General features: G+C 45.8%; 1 protein-coding gene across 4 annotated transcripts in view; it reads left to right on the forward strand.

Annotated features, from left to right (window-relative positions):
- Nucleotides 1-22,264, forward strand: part of MKNK1 (MAPK interacting serine/threonine kinase 1) — a 42,638-nt gene that overhangs the window by 9,666 nt on the left and 10,708 nt on the right. For 3 of the 4 annotated variants that reach the window (XM_027108657.1, XM_027108656.1, XM_027108659.1), the window contains 6 exons: nucleotides 7,537-7,643; nucleotides 9,822-9,923; nucleotides 12,471-12,568; nucleotides 15,310-15,389; nucleotides 16,950-17,023; nucleotides 19,083-19,187. In XM_027108657.1, coding sequence (XP_026964458.1) covers nucleotides 7,628-7,643; nucleotides 9,822-9,923; nucleotides 12,471-12,568; nucleotides 15,310-15,389; nucleotides 16,950-17,023; nucleotides 19,083-19,187 — 475 coding nt within the window. In that variant the 5' untranslated portion in view covers nucleotides 7,537-7,627. The remainder of the gene's footprint in view (nucleotides 1-7,536; nucleotides 7,644-9,821; nucleotides 9,924-12,470; nucleotides 12,569-15,309; nucleotides 15,390-16,949; nucleotides 17,024-19,082; nucleotides 19,188-22,264) is intronic. The other variant, XM_027108658.1, reaches the window with a different exon arrangement.

The raw sequence follows: 22,264 nt of genomic DNA on the forward strand, positions 1-22,264 counted from the left end.
ATCAGGTTGAAATTGCAGATTCCCCCACTATCTGAAAGTAGAGTGTTCCCATGAAACCTTTCTTAAGCAGAAATGGTGTAAAGCAATTATCTTAGGACATATCTTGCTAACGGATGCACAAAATAAACGGAGGTCAAGCATAGATGCTCACAGACACAGTTCCAAGCTCTGTCAGCTTGATGCTGAGTGTAGTTCCTGGGGAAGGAGCTTGGCAGTGCCACTCTCACTGCTCGTGGTGCGTGGTTCCTCTATAATGTTCACTGGAAGACAAATGCTGAACCCTATTTTCACTTTTCACCCTTTCTTGTAAATATGAAAATCCTCTTAGTATGTCTTGAAAACAGGTACATACTAATGTAGGTCTTTCATAAAAGCAAAGTGGTGTGAAGCGAACTTTCCAAAAGTTGGGAGACCTATATCTGATATTTCCAGAGGAAGGGGTGAGTCAGAGACTCCAGTGTTCAGCTGGGCAGCTAGGATTAGCTGGGCTTTCTGGCATGCCTAAGACAGTTACTCAGTAGGGTGGAGCACATTTCTACCAGAATAAACTGGCAGAGAGGGTCATAAGGAAAACTATGCAGTGAGGAAAACATATTTATTCCCTTTTAATTATAAAGGTAAAATGACTGTATCATAACAAAACAAAATCAAATACAACAGAAGTATCAAAAGTAAAATTCTGTACCCACTCAATTTCATTCTCCCAAAGTTAACTATTGTTAATAATGGCTTGAGATGTATCTTTCCAGGTTTAAAAAATTTGTGACATATCTGAGGACATTTTGAAGTGTTCTGTATGACACAGTATCCTGAGGTCTCATCATGCCTGGTGGGTTATAAACAATGCCTCATTTGTAGATTGTTTCAGATGAGGGCTAGGTGAGAATGGCTTTAGCCTGTTCTGAGAGTTTTCAGACTTTGCTGCTATGTCACCCTCCTTCAACTGAAGCTTTCCCGGGGCACAGTCTTCCCCTGCTCCCCATCCCCAGCCAGCTTCCCTTCCTGAATTCTCCCCTTCTTTGATGGTACTGCTGCTCTTACAGTTACCTGATTTTGGTTAATAAGCATCTATCGAGGTCCCCCTGTGTGCCTGGTTCCATACAGGGCAGTGGGGATAGAGAGAAATTAGACTCCGTGCCTTCCCTTCAAGGAGGATAGTGGTCTTGGACTCCTCCACCATCTCCAGTCATTGGGCAGGACCAGGACCAGCTTTGCCTCTCTGGCTTCATTACCTCTCCCCATCACACCCCTCACCTCTTCCTCTTCCTTTCTATCCCCACCTCAGCCACACACCTTCCCTGCCTTCCTCCAGGTTGTTGCCACAGCCTTGCTCTGCCCTCTCATCCCCCTCCAGCCTCCAGTTTATTCTGCCATCACAGCTGGTTTGATGGCCCTAAAGCATAGCTCCAGTGGGGCCCAGTCCCTCCCCATTGCCTAGAATAGTGGTTCACAAGTGTGCTGTACAGACCCTGGGGATCCTTGAAAACCTTTCAGATATCTGCAAGGTCAAAACTACTTTCATAATAGTGCCAAGATGCTATTTGTTGTTGCAAAGCAACAGTGGGCAAAACTGCTGATGCCTTAGCGCGAATCAAGGCAGTGGCACTGAACTGCACTAGCAGTCATTGTATTCTTATTGCTATGCACTCACAGTTTTTAAAAAATGCCGTTTTCACTTAAGTATGTCCTTGATGAAGCAGTAAAAGTTATTAATTTTATTGAATCTCAGCCCTTGAGTACACATCTTTTTAATGTTCTGCGTGACACAGTGGAAATGCTCGAAAGCACTCCTGCTGCATACCAAAGCACAGCGCTTGTCTCAAGGAAAAGCACTTGTGAGGTTGTGAACTGCAAGCTGAACTACCTACTATTTTCATTTTTCCTTGAAAGAATGACTGACTGATGGTTAGTGAGGCTAGAAAGTAGACAGGCACTGGATGTTGGAGGGCCTTGTAGGCCATATTAATAAGCTTGGATGAGCTGACTTCAGCCTTTTTCAGCTTTTTATACAGTCCTGCTTACACAAATCCAGTCCTTTACTCCTACTTGCTATTTCTTTCTTTCTTTTTTAAAAAAATTAAGGTATAATTGACATAACAACATTATATTAGTTTCAAGTGTACAACATAATGATTTGATGTTTGTGAAATAATCACCACAATGTCTCATTAGCATCTATCACCATACATAGTTACAGAATTTTTGTGTGTGATGAGAACTTTTAAGATCTACTCTCCTAGCAACTTTCAAATATGCAGTACAGTATTATTAACTGTAGTTGCCATGCTGTACATTCATCCCATGACTTATTTATTTTATGACTGGAATTTTGTACCTTTTGACCCCTTTTACCCCCAATCTCACCTACCCTCCACCTGCCACCTCCAGGAATCACCAATCTGTTCTCTGTGTCTATAAGCTTGTTTTTTGGTTTTGTTTTTAAGATTTCACATATAAGTGAAGTCCTGCGGATTATATAGTATTTGTCTTTCTCTGTCTGACTTATTTCACTTAGCCTGATACCCTCAAGGACCATCCATATTGTTGCAGACTGCAAGATGTCATTCTTTTTTATGGCTGAATACTATTCCATTGTATGTATATGTGTATGTGTGTGTGTATCTCCCACTCTTTATCTGCTCATTCATCAGACACTTAGGTTGTTTACTTATGGGGAGCAGATATCTTTTCAGGTTAATGCTTTCATTTTCTTCAGAAAAATACCCGGACGTGGAATTGCTACGTCATATGGTAGTTCTGTTTTCCTCCTTGCTATTTCTTAAGTACACACTCCCTTTACCCCCTGCACCATTCCTGCTCTCATTCCTTCCACCAGGTGATGCAGTGACAGCTCTGAAGGCTGCATATGATCCCAGAATCAGAACCGAGGAAGAAGGTGGGCCTGAAGCTAGACCTTTTGCCCCTGGGAATCTTACCATCCCAGCCCTGTTTGAGGCCTGTTGTGAATCACCACCCCTCTGGCACCTTAGTGGGCCTCAAGCTGCTTTCACTGTAGTTGAGTGAGAGACTGCAATCTGCGTAATGCCGCCCAGCCCCACTACACACTGGACTCTGCAGCAAACCTGTGAAATACCTTAACCCCTTGGAATCACATTAACAGACCGTCCTTTGATCAGGACAAGCTGATTTCACAGGGGGACTCCTTTCATCCACCGTGTGTTAAATTTGACTAGCTTCCATTTGAGTGTACCCTTGACCTTGTTCCGTACGTGGTAGTGATACCATCAGAAACCAAATCAACCAACTAATAGGTCAGACAAAAGAAGAATACAGTAGCCTTGTCCTGATACCAGAACTGCCATGGAATAATGTGGTTGGACTGGCTTGTAGCTCATCCTACAAAACAGGCCAAAACACAAAGCTATCTCAGAGCAAGGAGAGGAAACTTCTGATAAATTAGATTTTAGATTAATATAATCGTGATAATATGGTCGTAATGCCCTTGTGTTTAAGCTGGAGCAGTGCCACCCAACCTTTTGGACATCATAGCACACAGAAAATGATGTTGTTCAGCCTGGTGAGAGGATCAATATCTCACTCACAGCACATCAGTGGGGAGGCTCTGTGCTAAGGTTTCTAAATAAAAGCATTCTTGTTGGTGCCCAGCTAACTCTGACTGGCTGTCCCCTTCTGCCTTTCAGCATTAATGTTTAAGTATGCTGTAATAGTTAAAAGCTTGAATTCTGAGCCAGACTGTTCAGATTTAAATCTCAGCTCTGCCACTTACTAGCGATGTGATCATGGCAACTTACTTAATCTTTTTGCACCCAGTTTCTTCATCTGTAAAATGTGGATAATAATTATACTTACCTCATAGAGTTGTGAAGGTTAAGTAAGTCAGTATATGTAAACTGTGGTATTTGTAAAATGCCTAGAACATTGCCTGGCATGGAGTAAGCACCATGTGTGTGTACTACCACTACTATTACTACTGCTTCAGAGAAGTAAGTGTCCCGGGCTAGTCTCCCCATTCCTCCTCACTGCCTCCTCCTCTGCTCAGATTTCTTAATCTTGGCCTCTTCCTTAGGAGTGTCCATCCCCCTTCCTTTCATTTCCTCAGTTCCCTTTCGTTTTCTCAGTTCTCCATTTGTTTGGGGGCCCTCAGCCAGCTGATGACTGAGAAGGCAGATGAATTGATAATTACCCTCATCAGCTTACTGTCACCACTATTCCTTCTCTAGAAAGCTCTAGCGACTGAGGGAACTAGCTGTCACATGTTGGGAAGTGAATCATAGATCTTGAAAAGAACTCTACGGTGGTTGGGAGAGGAGCATGAGCTGTTTGTCAAGCTGAGTTAGCCAGCAGAGTCACGTTCTTGGGGAAGAATGATCGTCTTTGGTGTGACGTACCAGATGTTAGAGCTGGTTAGTTCTCTCTAAGCTCTACCAAAAGGTGGAGAACAGATCTGGTGCCTTTTGGGGGCCATGTGGCTCATAAGACCTCATGGAGAAATGACACAGTTCTTTCAGAAGGGGGGCCTTGAGGTCGACTTGTGGGCTGTACAGTGGCTCGGTACTGGCATGTTAGGAATATCTGTGGCTCTGGTAGTCCCCCCAGGTGAGACCCCTCAGCCGCTCCTCATCTGCTCTGTGGGCCCTCTCCCCGTGAAGGAGCCAGGTTGGTGGTTGGATCTGTATCTTTAGCACCTACTACGCCTCCAATGAATACTTGTTTTACAAAGAAAGGAGAATATGCATCCCTACACTCACTTTAATGGAGAAAACAAGATAAACTTATGCCTAGGAATAGAAACACATAATAGTGATGATGGTGATGATACTATGGTGGTGAAGCTGCAAATGATCTGCCCCTGCTCACCCCTTCAGCTGACTTGTCATCACTCCCCACATACTCTATGCTCCAGCCAGCCTGAACAATTTGCAGTGGCACTAGCTGGCCATGCTGCCTCTCCTTCAGGCCTTAGCTCATGCACCTCCTCTGTCTCTCTTCCCAGCCCCCACCCTGGCTGGTTCCTGGCTGGTTCCAGCTTAGCTGTCCCTTCTTCTAGTGACCAAACTGGTCACTAGTGACCTATAGTGAGTTAGCCGCCTGTCTTTTGCTCCACAGCACCTGGTACCCCTGTCATAGCACTTGTCCCACTGAATTGAAATCGTTTTACATGTTAGTGGATTTAAATTCCATAAGGGCAGAGACTGTGTCTTCTCTTATATTCTCACTGTCTAGCACTGGACAATCAGTAGGTGCCAAATAAAAAACAGTATTTGTTGAATGAGTAAGTCAGCAGTGCTTTCACTTCTCCTTTCTTATTTGATCCTCACAAAAGCCTTGTGATCTAGGGAGGCCAGGCCTTACTCTGACCTTATTTTGTATATGAAGAAACTGATACTCAGAGAAACTAAGCAACTTGCCAAAGCTCACACAGTGTGAAGACCAGGATTTGAAAGGGTGTATCTCAGGTGCAGATGTTCCGTGCATTATTTGGGGGTTTTTTCACAAAGTTTTTCCTTTTAAAACATAGCATTTATAAAGATAAAAGTTAAAATGCCATTTGTTGTTTTTCCAAGATTATAAAAATTCAGGGCCCCAATATTCCTGAAATGTTTTTTCTTTACCTGCTGTTGAATTTCAATATAAAGAAATCTAGGTATAATTTGTAAAACTGTACAATCGGACTCTAAATTCCAGTGTGCATTGGAGAAATGTTACTGTGTATTTTGTTAAAAATGAAACTTGACTGAAACAATAATAGCACTTAAAAAACAATTTGGAGAATACTGAAGAATATAAAGAAGAAAATAAAAATCACCCTATCACACAGAGAAAACTACTATAGATAAGATGTGACCTGGACTTGAAAGGGCAGCATTGTGTTTGAATCCAAGTTAAACCACTAACTAGATGTTTGATGTTTGGTAGATAATTTAACCTCTGAGCCTCAGTTTCCTCACTTGAAATATGGTGAAATATTTACTTTGGAGATTAGTGTAAGAATTAGAGATAATGTATGTAAAATACCTGTGCTTGGTACATAATAGGCACTCTTTCAGATTGTAATAGTTTAACAGTTTTGTGTATTTCTGTCTAATCTTTCTACTCTGTTGTATGTGCATACAGATTTATGCATACATATATGTTTTTTTTGTTTTTTGGGGTTTTTTTTGCGGTACGCGGGCCTCTCACTGTTGTGGCCTCTCCCGTTGCGGAGCATAGGCTCCGGACGCACAGGCTCAGCGGCCATGGCTCACGGGCCCAGCCGCTCTGCGGCATGTGGGATCTTCCCGGACCGGGGCACGAACCCGTGTCCCCTGCATCGGCAGGCGGACTCTCAACCACTGTGCCACCAGGGAAGCCCCATATATGTTTTTCTGAAGTGCATTTATATTAAGTAGCTCACTGGGTCCTCACAGCATTGCTGGAAAGGGCAGGTATTATTTTTAAACCTAACCTGTAGATGAGGAAACGGAGACGCTAAGAGGCGAAGTAACTTGGTCTTGGTGGTATGTCTGGTAATATCTGAACCAGACTTTCACTTAGGTCTCCCGATGCCAAGCCCACGAGCCTTCCCTGTCAGCAGTGTGCTTCCTCTCCAGCTCTACCTCCGCGGATACACAAGTAGTGGACCGACCGCCAAGCCTGGCCCAAGAGGAAAGCAAGGGCTGGAGGCAGTGAAGTGCTGGGAGCCTCCATGCCAGCTGAGGTCTGTCTACAGACATGAAGGAAGTGCTCACTCCCTCCTCTGAAATAGCAGACACATCGCCCAATCCTATAGCAAAGACCAGGCTTCTTGCTAGAAAGTTAAGGACGTTTTGAGTCATAGGGCTTTGTTGAGAGGGAGTTTATCAGGGAATTCATAGACTGAGTAAAGCCTTACTCTGTGCTGCCTGCAGGGCAAAGGTGTACCTACGTTTCTTTCAGCGTGTGCACTCGTTACCTAGAGGGCCTGGGTGACAGGCCTGCACCTAACCCCGAGGATGTGCGTCCTCTCATATCATTCTCATTTCAGTACACATTTTCTGATGCCTGATACACGTCTGACACCACACCACGACTTATAGGAGACGCAGAGATGAACAGGCAAGGATAGCCCTGGCCTTTAGGAACAGTAGAGAGAGCTCAAGGCCAAATAAAACCAGTGCTCTAGTATAGCTGCTAGCAGGGTGTTTGGGAACAGAGGATGGAGCACCGGATTCGAGCTCTGTGCAGTAACACCATCTATTTGCATAGATTTCAAAAGTGTTCGTGCAAACCTTAACTTACTCTAAGGTGGGGAGACTTTTGAGCTGGGTTTTGATGGCTGAGAGGAGTTCTTAGGCCAAAGGAAGGAGGTAAGCCAGCTTGATTGTGGAGCCTCCCACCCTGAGGAAGCCTTTCTCAAATGATTGCATGCATAATAAACTAAGGTCCCAATAGAGTGTATGGACAGGCTCCAGGTGAAGAGCTTTCAGCCCTTTGGTAAGATTATGACACATCTCCATCCCGCTCCCCCCGCTGTAAACAGGGAAGTTAAGCATGTTTTTTTCACTTCACTGTCTTCCTACATTTTTTTCTTCCTAGTTTCAAAAACAACTCTCCTTCAACAAGTTCTGTTTCCAAGGAAAGTCTTAACCATTTGTCCCTTCTGGCGCACCCTCTTCCATTGAAATCCATGCAGAATAGACCAGGTACTCGATCTTTTTGTGTGTGAAGCCATAAAATCTAATACCATGTATGCAGCAGTGCTCAGAGGTATGCTTCTTCCACGAGAGGCTCCCTCAGCCCTGCTGTGGTGAAAACCAACTATAAATTGCAGCTAACGGGGTTTTCTAGCTAGAGTCATAAGTATGTCTGCGCGTCCCCCATGAACTATAACACCGCCAGCTGTCTTGCTGCTCCTCTCCATTGCTGCCTTTGGGCTGTTTTGCTTGTACTTTGGCCCTCCTTCAGAGTGTGGGCAGGGGAAGGAGGAAGAGAAGTGAATCCCAAATCTGTCCCCTCTGCACTCAGCTCGCAGTGCTGGTGAGAAAATAGATGGGGTGGGGAGGGGTGCCACTGGACTGCACTCAAGGGCAGGGCAAGAGGGACAGTGGTCCCTCCTTCTCAGCCTGCTGTCCCAATGGCCAGCACCCCTCTCCTGGGGTCCTGGAGACGAGTGAGCCTTGTTTCATTTCTGTAGAATTTCTCACTGTGTTGGGCAGCTCTTTTCCTTTTGATTTCCCTTGGTGAGGGTGGATCTTTGGCTGCTGCCATTTGAGTTCGGTTCTTTGAATTCATAGCATGTCGCAGTCCCCAGGTATATCTTGTGCTTGAAGCTGTTGGCTAGAGTAATACCTGGAGATCCTCTGTGGATTCCTTTTCTCCACATGTTTATCTTCTCTAAAGTGTAAATGAAAGTCTACTGTCATCAGATCCTGAAAATGGGAGGAAGAATGCAGCTCAATTGAGCTGTCAGACACTTGGCTGCCTAACCAGGTTCTGGATTGTGGTATTGAAACGCGCCATTGTTCTGTGTGCTTTCTCCTAATGGTTGTGTGTACTTGCTTCTGAGAACAGTGTGCAGTAGACGTGCGTAGGCTCTAATCAATCTTCCTGAGCAGACTTGCCATTTTTCTGATCATGTTCAGCTGGGGTCCTCTGAGAAGAGAGTGGGCCTTTCCCCTCAATGGGCAAAGAGCCAGCTTCCATTTCAAAATCTCAGAAAAAAAAATCCAGCAACCCAGAGCCTGTGTTTATTGAAGGTTGGTCTAAAAGTCACTCACATTGTATGCCCCATCAGTGCTCGACCGCCTCTATTTTAGAAGGATGTAAAGGTTTAATCACCCTGGTGGGGATTTAGACCCAGAGACTTCAGAGAAATCTTATTATTTCTAACTGCAGGCGAAGAGTATTAAGGCTCCACTCTGGATCAAGGGCATGGCATGTTCTATAAGTAATTTATCTTTAACATGGGAAGGCCCTTACTCCAGTGTCTTAGAAACAGGACTATGATTGGCTGCTGGTTCATTATTCCTCCTTTTCTCTTTCCCCCTCTCAGTCTTCATGCTTATTCATTCTGTCCCCACCCTTTCCTGCCCAATCTGTCCAATGTCTGAATGTCTGCCTCACAAATCCTCCCTTTAAGGTGGGGAGCCAGGTGCTTGCCAGAGAGATAATAATGTTTTTGCAATAAATGACTGCATCCAGCAACCCGGTGTAGACCCGTCAACTGCAGGCTTCTGAATGGACCCTACCTGCCTCCTCTCAAATAAGGAGCTGAGGAGGGAGGGTATGCGCTGGCCTCCCAAGCACTCAAGTCTGTGCTCCTGGACATGAAGGAATTTAGGGCCATCCTCAAACCCACCCCCTGCCCTGTTGTACCGTCACAGAGGCAGCCTCCACTGAGGGCCTTTTGAGTCCCTATGCACATCCACAGGGATGTTACTGAGCAGCATGCGATTTCATTTGCATGGACCCCCCCCCCGCCCCCGCAAACCCGCCTCCCTTCCTGCTTAAGCTCCCTGGGTCCTGCCTTTCTGGTGCTGAGGCTGAAGGAGGATGTCACATGTGGGATTCTGCTTAAGGATTCGTTGTTCAGTTTGGGGGCAGATCTAAATCCCTGTGCTAATGAGCTTGGTTACAGCAGGCTTCTGCTATCCTCTTTTAATCTAGCGTATCTGTCTGAGTTCCTTTCCACAGTTAATGATCTATAATGGTTTTGCTTTTAGTTTTGCCTCTTGGGTCGAAACAGATAAATAGCCCTCATAGATATTTTTAAAATGTGAGTGGAAAGCTCCTGGGTCCCCCCCTCCTTTTTTTCCTTTTGGGTGAACTTATAGCCTGATCAGTCCAGTGATATTTCCCTTCTATCTCCTCTTTTCTCCCAGAGATGGGCAGCAGTGAACCTGTTCCCATTGCAGAAAGTGACAAGAGGAAGAAGAAGAAGCGGAAGGCCCGGGCCACTGACTCCTTGCCAGGAAAGTTTGAAGGTTGGTCACTCTCTTTGATCTCTTAGAGCTGGGTTGGTGGCTTCCCAGGCATGGGAGGAGTGTCCTGGTAGCCCAGGGGTAAAGGTCATAGGATGCATCATCTTAGAGCCAGCTTCATGGTTCTCCGTGTGATAGGCATGAAAGATAGGGGTGAGAGAGTTTACGGAAAGGGGTGATAGAGAGTGCAGGGATGGGAGAGCTCTTGGATGGTGCACAAGCCTCCTCTGAACGGTCTGAGCATTTCATCAGGGAGCGGAAAGGCCAGTGTGTCACGGTTGCACGTGGAGTGAGATCGCCTGGTATGCTTCAGCTGCTTTTCAGTTGTGATCTTTCCCTCAGCTGGTCCTGGAGGAGCTGCCGAGAGGTAGAACAGCCATGTCAGAGGAAGAGGGAACGTCAAGGGCCATGGCTGCAAATGAAACTGAAATCTTCTAGGGAATTCCCTTACGGTCCAGTGGTTAGGACTCTGTGCTTTGACTGCCGTCGCCAGGGTTCAGTCCCTAGTTGGGGAACTAAGATCCCGCAAACCACGTGGCGCGGCAGAAAGAAAGAAAGAGGGAGGGAGGGAGGCAGGGAGGGAAGAAGGAAGGAGGAAAGAAAGAAAGAAGGAAAGAAACTTCAGTATTCTATAAGCAGAGAATTCAGCTTATAGAGATTGCAACTACTTGTGCTGGATGAGTTTGACTCTGTTTAATAGTGCATGTTGTGTTCAGGGGACACGATGTTGAGTTGTCAAACATTTTGAACAGTGTGTGTGAGGCACCAGGCTCAGTGCTGGTCCTGTTATCACTGGGCACCAGATGGGATGAAGTGACTCATTGGACACTCCTGCGAAGGACTGAAAGGATAAGTAGCTCCTCCTAGGAGTGACCGAGCCCCCATCATCTATTTTGTTTCTTTCATTGTGAAACTTGAAATAGCTTCTCTTTACGGTCCCTCTTACCAACACTACAGACATACTAGTGAACTGACTGTTTTGTAGAGTGGTCCTAAAAACAAGCCCTGTATGAGTCAGGAATATTGGACCTCCAGCCACCAACCTATCCTGACACACGCAAAGGCTAATACCCAAGTGTCCATTGTAAGAGAAGCACGTCATTTAAAATACTTACAGCTGTGAGACCAAACCTTGATGGAACCAACAGGGTGCTTAGTGTAGGTTTTGTCTGTTTGTCTTTAATAGTAGATGTGTGTGCATGGCAGAGGGGGTTGGGGAATGAACAAAAGTCCCAAGGTTTTTTAGAATAGTTTCCAAATCAACAGGTCTTCCTCTTTCAATGAACACGAGAGTATTTCCTGTTATTCAGGGATGGCTTGTGCAGTTATGGGGTTTCTCATGACTAAGAGTGATAAAATCTAATTTCATGGTTAAAAGTATTCTGCTCAGTAGTCTGTGGGTTTAAATGCTAGGCTGCCTCAAGAGGAAAAAGCTGAAGAATGGAGACCAAGGGAGGAGAGGCCTCGGCAGAGACCATGATAGAGCTATGGCTTCCTTTGGAAGGGGGTCAGAGAGCTTGTGCTCTTTGTGAGGAGCGGGCCTTGGGCAGGCCACCTAAATATACTTTCACCCAGGCCTATTGCTGTGTTAGAGCCGCTCTGACTCAGCACCCTAAAAACCTCAAGGCATCCGTTTGCATCTTACTTCTATCTCCTGTTTCCTGCCGGTGACTTCTGAAAATGTCTCAAAAACCTCCGACTTAGGGCTTCCCTGGTGGCGCAGTGGTTGAGAGTCCGCCTGCCGATGCAGGGGACACGGGTTCGTGCCCTGGTCCGGGAGGATCCCACATGCCTCGGAGCGGCTGGGCCCGTGGACCATGGCCGCTGGGCCTGTGCGTCCGGAGCCTGTGCTCCGCAATGGGAGGGGCCGTGGCGGTGAGAGGCCCGCGTACCGCAAAAAAAAAAAAAAACCTCCGACTTCCATTGTGTGTGGTATAAAATAAAACAGTGCTTTATTCCCCTTTGTATCACCAGTTCCTAGCACAGAGCTGGGCACATAGGAGGTGCTCAACAAATGAGTAAATGAATGAATGATGTCCACTCAAATCACATCCCTTCTGTGAGGATCCCCCAGACTCCCTCAACAGATTTAACCTTTCCCTTCCCCCGCTTTTTTTTACTATGTCTTGTCCCTCTGTGATAATAGAGTGCTAACCACTGCCTGGTTTATTCTGGGGTCACTTGTGTATGTGTCTGTCTTCCCCACTGGATCGTGACTCTCAAAGGGCAGGGACTATACTTTATTCCTCGCTGTGTCCCCATCGATGTCGTCTGGCACATAGTAGGTACTCGGGAAGCATGTGCCGAATTGAACCTCTTTCACTGACCTCATCTCTAAAATGAGGAACAAGATCCTTCAGTGATGTGGCCTGGTTGTTGTGAAGCCGAGTCCCAAGGCGGCTGGGAGCACTAGACTCTCGTCATTGAGCACTGCAGAGTCCTCGTGCGCCTGCGCTGTCAGACTGGGGAAGCCAAGTGACACAGCTCTTCTTTCCTTCTATGCAAAGGGGTGACTCATCTTGTTATTCTTCTCACCCATTTCACCTCTAGATACGTACAAACTGACCTCTGAGCTGCTTGGAGAGGGAGCCTATGCCAAAGTTCAAGGTGCCGTGAGCCTGCAGAGTGGCAAGGAGTATGCTGTCAAAGTGAGTGTCTCATCTGGGTGCCAGGCTTTACTTTGCAGGTAGTCAGTCTTAGCTTGTCCTAAACCAGATAAATTTTATATTCTGCGATATAGTGGCTTAATAAGAACGGGAGCTCTGAAGCTGGATTCACTGGATTCACTGGTTTCTCTACTTACTTGCCGTGTAACATTGGGCAAGTTACTTAACCTCTTTGTCCTTCAGTTTCCTCATCTGTATAATGAGTGTAATATCAGAACCGATATAGTATATAGTATTGTCATGAGGATTAAATAAGTTAATATGTGTGAAGTGCTTAGAACAATGCCTCTAATGAATGAAGTTAGCATCAGGGAGCAGACAGTCAGATTTGGAATTAGAGGGCCTATCTGAATCTCTGTTTTGACAAACTACTACTGTTTGACTTGGGGCAAGTCACTGAACCTCTTTCAGCCTCAGTTCCCGCATCTCTAGAATGAAGATAATAATACCTGCCCTTCATGTCTCATGGAGTAGTTACGAAGATGAAAACAAAAATGAACTGGTAGAAGTAGAAACATTTTATAAATTACAAGATGCTATACAAGTGATGTACAGCAATGTGGTGATGAGGACCGAGCACTCAGCTTCGTGGCAGGAGAGGTGACTTCCAGCTGCATGACCGTGGAGTGGCTCACCGTATCCCTCTGTGCTTCCATTTGCCGACTCTACATGGAAGAAGGGATGGATCTAGAGCAGTGGTCCCTGCACCAGCAGTACTAGCATGGCCTAGGAACTTGTTAGAGGTACAAATTATCTGGCCCTATCCCAGACCTCCTGAATCAGAAACTAGAGGTAGGCCCCGGCGACATTAATTTTAACAAGCTGTCTGGGTGATTCTGGTATCCAGCAAAGTGTTCAAATCATCTGCCAGAGCCACCAGGTCTAACTGCCGCCTCATATGGGCAAACCCAGCCCAAATTGGCTCCTGAAAGAAATGTTTCTTCTTTTAACCAACTGGTCATAGTCCTAGTCCCAGCTGGATTTATAAAGGAGAACACTTCTGCTAAGCCATGTCCCTTTTTGCTGGAGTGTTGCTTCATATGGTAACAAAAGCATTATCTCGATTCCTTGTTGGAAACAGGTCAGTATAAATTACAAGTAATTTTTTTAAAAAAATATGCCTAAGTGTGGTAAAAAACACAAATGTAAATTGATTTTCAAAGATGTGAATACATTTATGGATGACAGAACTATTTCTTCAAGGCTGCCCTTCCTTCATGCTCCATGGCATCTTTGGGCAAACACCAGACCTGGGCTTGGCAATTCTTTGGTTTCAGCAGTTCTGCCCATGTCTCATGTCTCTTCTGTTCTTGGAAAGCTCCCCAGACGTGGGCTACTTCTCCAGCCTGGCTCCACAGTACTTGGTTTTATTACGACTTTCCCTACAGGCATCCAACTGATGAATCCTAGAATCTCACGGTTGGAATGGCATTTCAAGGTAATCTGGTCCTCAGCCTCCCCTGTAACTCTTCACATAGTTTTCCATGTTTGGCACCCACCACCCCCATCTCTGGTAGCAGGAGCTCATTACCTCCTCAGAAAAGTATGCCATTGCTGAATAGTTGCCTGCGAGAAAGTTCTTCCTGACTTTGATCTGCTTGGTGAACAAATGAGCTGAATAGCTTCTGTACCCCAGCACCTCACCTCTCTGACAGCTCAGAAAATGGGTTCAGTGGTATACTAACAGACATGTACTTGTTTAGAAAATTACTTGATTGTGGATGTTTGTGCTGCTGCATATTGGAGAAGTGTGAAGTGTCCTTGACAGCAGTCTTGGAATGAAGGAACCAGATGTCTGTCCACTCCGCACATGGAACTATAAGGCAGAGCCAGCTCTGCAGAAGACTTGCCCACAGGCTCTACTAGCAACAGTTTGGGGCTCTGGATGGGTCTGTAGAGATGTGCACGGTCAGCCAGTCCCTGTGTAAACCACCTGCTCAGCTGTTGGCTCCCGCATTCCTTCAGTCAGTACTTGCCAGGCGTCTCCATGTACAGGTGGGGAGGGGGAGCAGCCCACAGTATCGTAGGAGAGACAGAGCCTCTAGGTTCTGTGAGAAAAAGCTGTGTGGGATATAAGCAGGTATAGGATAGCAAGGGCTTTGGAGGCAGCTCTGGGCTTGAATTGCAGCCCTGCCACTTACCAGAGCTGTGGGCAAAATGTTTTACCTCTGCCTATCTTTCAGGATTGTAAGGATTAAGGATTAAGGATTAACTGAGATTATGTACCTAAATGACTTAATACGGTGCCTGCCAAAGGTAGATTCTCAGAAGAATTGCAGAGGTGGCATATGAGCTGGGCCTTGGGGCTTTAGTTCCTCTTCACTGTATCCCTTATTCCCCTTGCTCTTCCTCCAGCACTAGAAGATCCTTTAGTAGAGCTTGTAAATTCTTATCCTTAAAGCAGACAGAGATGTTTCAGGGTAGGAGTTTGGTAGAGCTGGTTCTTTGTCTTGCTGGCTGCCTCGGTCTCCCCTGGGCGGCTGGGGGTAGCAACCTCACAGGCTTCGATGGTGATGTACTTGGCCAGAGTCAAACAAACCCAGGTGGGCTAGAAAGCCCTGGGGCCAGTCGGTTGCTTTGCTGACAGAGCCACAAGGCCTACTCCAGACTTGCGCTTGAAACTGGATTTGGGCTGAATTTGGCCTTGCACTGTCCCAGAGGGCACCCGCTGAGGGGTGTTTTGACCAGCTGGGTGTATATGACAGATTTTATTTTTCACACAGATCATTGAAAAACATGCAGGACACAGTCGGAGTAGGGTATTTCGGGAGGTGGAGACGCTGTATCAGTGTCAAGGAAACAAGTGAGTATAGTGTTGGGTTACTTGCTGCTTCTCTGGGGGGATGCTTGGCTGCAGAAAAGGAAGTTATTCTTACCGTCTCCTGACCCCAGCAGTTAGCTCTCACTCTTTCCCCCAGAACTGTGTATAACTCCTTCCATCTTTCAGTGTTGAGAGAGAGAGAGAGAGAGAGAGAGGAAAAGCAGCAGCAGCAAAGAAGCTGTCTTCTATTTAGGCTGAAATACTGTACATATCAGGAATTTATGCAAGTTAGAAAAGCAAGCAATCTGAATCAGTGGCTGCTTGGGAAAAAACGGGGTTTTATTTCTTTCAAGCGCCTGTGGAAAGCAGGCTGACTGAGTGTTGCCTAGTAGAAATCTGTAGGGACCTGCTTTAGTTAATAGATGAGGATGATGAGAACTATTAAGACTATTTGCGCTTTCTGTTCCTAGCATATTTATATACGTGCAGCTGCTACTAAGGGTCCTGAAACCTTGTTTCACACTCGTTGCTTGATAACTGGGCCAAGGTGGTGTCTAGCCCCGTCTTAGTCTACTCACCACCCTCTCCAAATGAATGGCTCTCCCACTGTGGCTTTAAATCAGGGTGACCTCTAAGACGCCACTCCCCACTGTCTCTCCCTCCATGGCAGGGTCAGCAGGGAGCCAGTGGCCAGTATTGATGGTTTTGTCATTAAGCTTGGAGGCTGCTGTTGATCTAACTCCAGGCACTGCCTCTACAATCTTCTTTCAAATTAGGCCATTTGGCCATCTTATTCGGACGCCCTTTTGCTAGTAAATGTCCGGTGTCTCCCAAAATGGTCAGCATTTTTTATGAGGAACAGATTTTTATTTTCAGCCCTGCAGCTTCTGAGTTCAGCATTACAGACTCTACTTGGTTTATTTCGTTCTTTAAAAGAAAAAAAGCCCCCAACACCTCCAATATCCAGGCTGGTGGCTTCCCTACTGAGTTACAAGACGACCTTGTTGGCAGAGCGCAGTAACGCTCAGGCAGGCAGAGAGTGCTCACCGGGGAAGGCCACAAGTGCTACAGTGGCCGGGAACGCAGCCGTTTCATTAAGTAGCGCTTAGCAGTTAGGGCCTAGCGGTGCCCACGTTAGGCCCCAAGTCTATTTGACAGATGTTTCCATTTTCTCCAGGCAATGTAAATACTGCCCCGTGATTTATGGGCAAGAGGGAGGGCAGGTAATTATTTGCTGCTTGCCTCCAGGACACACACCTACTATTCAGTGTTATTAGCCGCAATTGCTTCCAGTCGGCTGCAGATTTTATTCAGTTTAATGTGACTGGGACTTTTTTATAACTCTACCTAGTGGGTTTTAGGGTTGGGGTTTGACAGCACAGACTTGGTGAAAACACCAGAGACTAAACATTATGGAAAGATAAGGTGACCTGAATCTTGCTAACACCATTGGCTACTTCTCAAACATGGGGCTTTAATAAGCATTCTGATTTCAAGTTGATTTCTGCCCTGTTACAGGGCATTGATTTTTGTTTTGTTTTGTTTTTTCATTGTGTATTTGTAAGTGGGCTTCAATATATAATACTGTTTTCCCTATTTAAGGAACATTTTGGAGCTGATTGAGTTCTTTGAAGACGACACAAGGTTTTACTTGGTCTTTGAGAAATTGCAAGGAGGTACTTACTGTTGAGTATGTGTTTGGACTTCTGATTAAGACCCAGGGCAGTGATCATCCATCATGAATCCCAGAGACTTCTAAAATGAGTCAAGCTAATAAAAAGGATGAAGGACTTAAAACTGCCCTTGATTTGGGAGAAGGGAGGCCGGAGGGAAGGATGTAATTAGCATTTTGCAGAACTCAGAATGTCACCTGTGTGGACTTCTATTGCCTTCTCATTATAATAGGACTCATATATAGATACATTTAGTCATCAATTTATCAATCCATTGTTTTGATACATTCACTATTTAATGAAGTTAATTATGGGGTGGGAGCTCTTGCATTCATTGTGAAGTCTAAAAAGGCTCACCAGAAGGTACCATCCTTCAGATGGACAGATGCCATTCTCGACCATCACCACTGTCACCCACACACATGATCACCGGAATATATATTTAAGTTGCTTTTCTGACATAGAGAAGCCCTTTCTCTCCCCATCACTCACCCAGCCCTAGGAAGCATTTGCAAGGTGAAGGTTAGGGAGGATGTCTGGAGCCTAGTCTAGTGGAGGGCTACACGGAGGGGTTTGGTGGTTAAGGGAGCTCCATTGCTTACTAGCTGTGTGACCTTGAGCAAGTCACGTAATCTTTCCCAACAGTATTCTCTATATCTGTAAATAAGGATAATGACAGCACCTACCTCCTTGGGACACTGTGCAGATTAAATGAGGTAATTCATGTGAAATGCTTAGCTCAGTGCCCCATAGGCACTAAGGGTTCAATAAATGTCAGCTGTAACAATTGGGTATGCTGGGGGCTATCTTAGAAGTGTGTAGAGTATTACTCGCCACTCTCCCTTTTAACAAATTTGAAAACGAGAGACTCACTACAGTAGAGCAAGCCTGAGACCTAGCCAAGAGCCAGTTTTCTCAGAATGTTCCACAGCGTGTTGGGATCCTTTGATTCTTTAATCTGGCAAGTGGAAGATCTTTCATCCCCTCCCCATGACAAAAAACAGAGATAATAAGTAAACATGTGCCATTTTTAGGATACAGAGATGACACCTTCTGCCCCAAAATGCTGGCTTCCAGTGGTGAGCACAGACCACATGGAGCCAAGCCATATGTTCGTGCCTGTGTCTACCCCGCCCCTCCCAACCACACCAGCACCATGAATTACCTATCTGAGATGCTTGATGCAGCCGGGGTCATCAGTAACTATATCACTTAGAGCGCAGCTCTACTGAGGGCAGACTCAGCGGGTAAAGAGAGTATGTGGTTGGCTCAGGAAAACCCATCCCCCCCAGGAGTCAGACCATAGGTCCTGCTGAGGAGAAGTCTGCACAGGCTCCGAGACCTGACTTACTGGGCTTGGGTCCTGATGATGCCACCACTTCCTAGTGTATGATCTTGAGCAAGTTGCTTAACCTTTCTTGGCTTCAGGTTCCCCATCTATAGCTATGTAGTGGGGATGACTCTATTTTGTACATCTTGTACAATTGCAGTGAGGATAAGATAATCTATTTAAAGAGTATCACATAGTGCTTTGTATATAGTTAACTACCCAGTAAATGTTAGCCATTGACAACAAAATAATAATAATAAATGGGAAAGTTCGGGGGGAAAGCCATTTTTTCCCCTTTACTAGGCCTTTACATAACGCGTAAAGGTGTGGCTTTTCCATTTGAAGGCATGTGCTTTTGTTTGGACTGAGATCAGATGCAAGGGAGGAAGAGTTCCTCTAGAGAGGCCCCCAACCTCGTGTGGATTCACTTTTAGTTCTTTTCAATTTCAGAAGCTGAATCTGCCCCAGTGGCATTAATATTTTGTGGTCACTTAAATGGTATTCTCTCTCCCTTCTGTGCTTATCATAGACAGATACAGAAGATAGGCTTCCAGTTCTGTTTGGTCCAGTTTTGTGCTGGTACCTGCTCTGTGCCAGGTACCACACTGCTGCTGGACATTTAGCGATGAATAAGCCTATGTCCCCACCCCAAACTTTTGAAAACTTGGCCTCTGAGAAGTTACACTTACTAGAGCCTGAAAAGGCATTCCTCTGTGTCCCTCTGCTCTCCAGGCTCCATCCTGACCCACATCCAGAAGCAGAAGCAATTCAACGAGCGAGAAGCCAGCCGAGTGGTGCAGGATGTCGCCGCAGCCCTTGACTTCCTGCACACCAAAGGTTAGCCAGGCCTTGGCCGTGGTGGGTAGATTGGGCTGGTTGCCTCTGAGGACCAAGGGAGAGGGGCAGGCCAGGTAGAGGGCTGGGCCAGGAGCTGGTACAGCTGGCAGGCCCACCCAGGAGGGTGAGGGGGCAGGCCAGGTGGCTTCTAGATATCTGATGTGAATGGTGGGTAGACGTGGAGGTATTAAGCAGGATAGGGATACAGGAGAAAGAGCAAGGAGTAAAAAACAATGAATTTCATGCTGAACAAGGTATATCCGAGTGTGTGCATGTGAATGATCCTTTACTAATGAAGAATGCAAAACTCATGCATAATATGACCTAGACTCTAATATAAATATTTGGGTATTATTCAGTCTAGTCTTTTAAAATATATCACCTGTATCTCTCTTTTCAAAATTGGCATGGTAGTATTCCTGTAGTTTTATATCTTGTTCACAATAAATGGGAAATGCATTTTTCTATTAACATGGTGAGTTTGAGGTATCTGTTGAACATTGTGTAAATAGCAAGCTACTATTGTTTGAATTACACTTCAGTTTACAGTTCCTTAGCTAGAACTTTTGTAGTAAATTAAATATTTTTGCAAATTATATGTTTTTGCATTTCTTGAAATATGTTTGACTATTGCATATGTTTTTAAAATTTGCCTAACAGCAGTGCCATGGCAAAAATGAATTCTGGCTTCACCTTTTTACCAGCTGTGTGCTCTCTCAGTAACAATGCCTACCTCCTAGAGCTATGGTGAGAATTAAGAGAGATAATAATGACATCATCAACAGTAGCTAACACTTACGTAGCCCTTGTTATGTGCCAGGCACTAGCCTGGGCCTTTTGTATATATTGATTCACTTACATAATTGTGTGTCTCTTGTGTATGTGTTGTATACTTATAACATAGACATATATAGGTGGAGCATAGTGCCCGGCACATAGTAGTTCTTCAGTAACATTTCTTCCACCCTCCTCCCCCACCAGGCAGAAGGCATTTTTACTCTGCATACTGATTCCCTTAAAATTACACACTCTGCCTGGTGGGCGTGGGGGTGGAGCACATGCTCTGAGACTTAGTTCTGCTCCCTTCACTTCCGTGGACGTTGACCAGCCTCATTGGTTGTGAGCGCTCAGGTCCACTTGCAGGCATGCTGCTCCCGCATACCACTATGTGCCAGTGATACCGTGCAGGCTGGTGAGACATGTGCCGGAGGGGAGGTTCACCAGTCCACCTCGCTTCCTCCCGTGGCTGAGGAGAGTGCTCCGTGCTGACGCTGCCCATGTTGGGGGCCTGACTTGCACATGGGATGAAAATTCCTAGAAGGGGGTGTCTGTACTTTGCACAGCATGATGAATAGCAGTAGTTCTGTTTCTGAAAGCTGGGATGCGTGTACGTAACACCTGCCTGACAGAGATTTACAACTGCTCCCCAAGCTGCCTCTGTAGAGTGCAAAACTGGGTCACACTTTTTATAAGATCCATACCTTGGAGGGGGGTAAAGGCAGGTTTTTTTGTGTGTTTTTGTGTTGTTTTTTTTTTTTTTTTTTACCAGAATGCACTACAGGGAACAGAGGCTGGTGGTGTCTTAGGAGTTCTGAAGTGCTAGTTAACATCTAGCTGGCCAGCTGCCCATGTGACTAGAAGTTGGAGGGGATGAAAAACGATTTGCAGCTGAACTTGGCTGTTTTCTAAATAACTTTATGCTGGAAAGATGAATTGGGCTAGAATGGGTCAGCCTGAAACAAGTTCCATATTTTAAATACTGGACATACTGCAGCTCGACCTCTGGGAAATGAACCGGAGCAGTTCGATGGCCGGTGTGCTCACCGAGGAGGCCCACTATTACGGCCTGGCTCTCAGTTCGCAGGCCGGGGGACAACGGGGCCATTGACACCTATTTGGAGAGTAAGGCTCCACGTGTGGCTCATGATCCTTTTGTGGGAGCATTTGCTGTAATGGAAAATATCTTTCACTTTTAACGCGGCGAGCTGCAGCCCAGCTCAATTTGTGCAGCCTGGACGTAGTCGCTCTGGGTTCTCATTCAATTAGGTGACTGATGAAGTTACTTAGGCTGCTGGAGCTCAGGTTCTTCTTCCCTAGTGAAGTGCCCCCTGCTGGGGATCTAGAGGGCTGCTGAGAAGTTGATCAGCAAGGGAGTTGTAGTGAAGCAGAGTCTGCTTTTCCCCATTATTCCACAAATCCTCTACTGCTTCCCAGTACTTCCAAGCAGTAGCTATTTGGCTTTTGCTTGACTTTACAGCCCTCTATCTCTGCGCCGTACACTCTGCAGGAGGAAAAAGGAATGGGAGGTTTCTGTGTCCACCACTAGAACACCATGGCCATGAGTTGGTTCTTTGTCTCTGTCTTTGGTTAAAGGGGTTTGCCCCCAGGTGCCTTCTTGGCCAGTTCAGCAACTTTTAATGCCTCACAGGGTAGGCTGTAAATCCGCAGTCTTCTTCAAGGAGGTCTGACCAAAATACAGGAGAGGTTTCTCTTAAGAACAGCACCCTCGGGCCAAAGCTGTCCTTGCTGAGCTTCTGGCAGGACTGTCTTGGACATGCAGAGCAGGTGAGAAGGGAACCAGACAAGCTTTGGGAGACTTGTTAACTAATGCCTGATCCTCTGAACATTCAGGGAGTCCCACTGAAGGAATCTTTTTTTTTTTGAATCGGCCACACAAGAAGAAATGAGGTAGAGCAGTCCCAGCCCCCTGAGATGCTCTTAAACAAGGCACTAATTATTTCTTCATTGCTGTTCCAAGCATCGCTGTTTGCAGGGCTCTTTGCTCTGCTTCATATTAGGCTGCTTATTCTGGGTTGTCAGTGCGGTGCTGAGAGGTAGGCTGGCTGGGATTCATTTAGCCCTTCTTATCCCTGACTGACTTCTAAAGCTTTCGCTTCAAAAGAACTTGCAGAATCAACTGTGCTTTTGGTTTGCGTCTCTGGCTACTTCTGCCTCCTGCAGCTAGTTGATTTTTTAATGTACCATAATTGGGAATTAATTTGCAAACAACAGCATTTGGAAAAAATTAATTGTGTGTGGAATGTTTGATACTCAAGTGCATATGTTAACCATTTCTT

The sequence above is a fragment of the Aethalodelphis obliquidens genome, unplaced genomic scaffold (assembly GCF_003676395.1).
Source record: "Aethalodelphis obliquidens isolate GAN/ISIS:26980383/991018 unplaced genomic scaffold, ASM367639v1 scaffold9, whole genome shotgun sequence".
In the NCBI taxonomy this organism is placed as follows: Eukaryota; Metazoa; Chordata; class Mammalia; order Artiodactyla; family Delphinidae; genus Aethalodelphis; species Aethalodelphis obliquidens.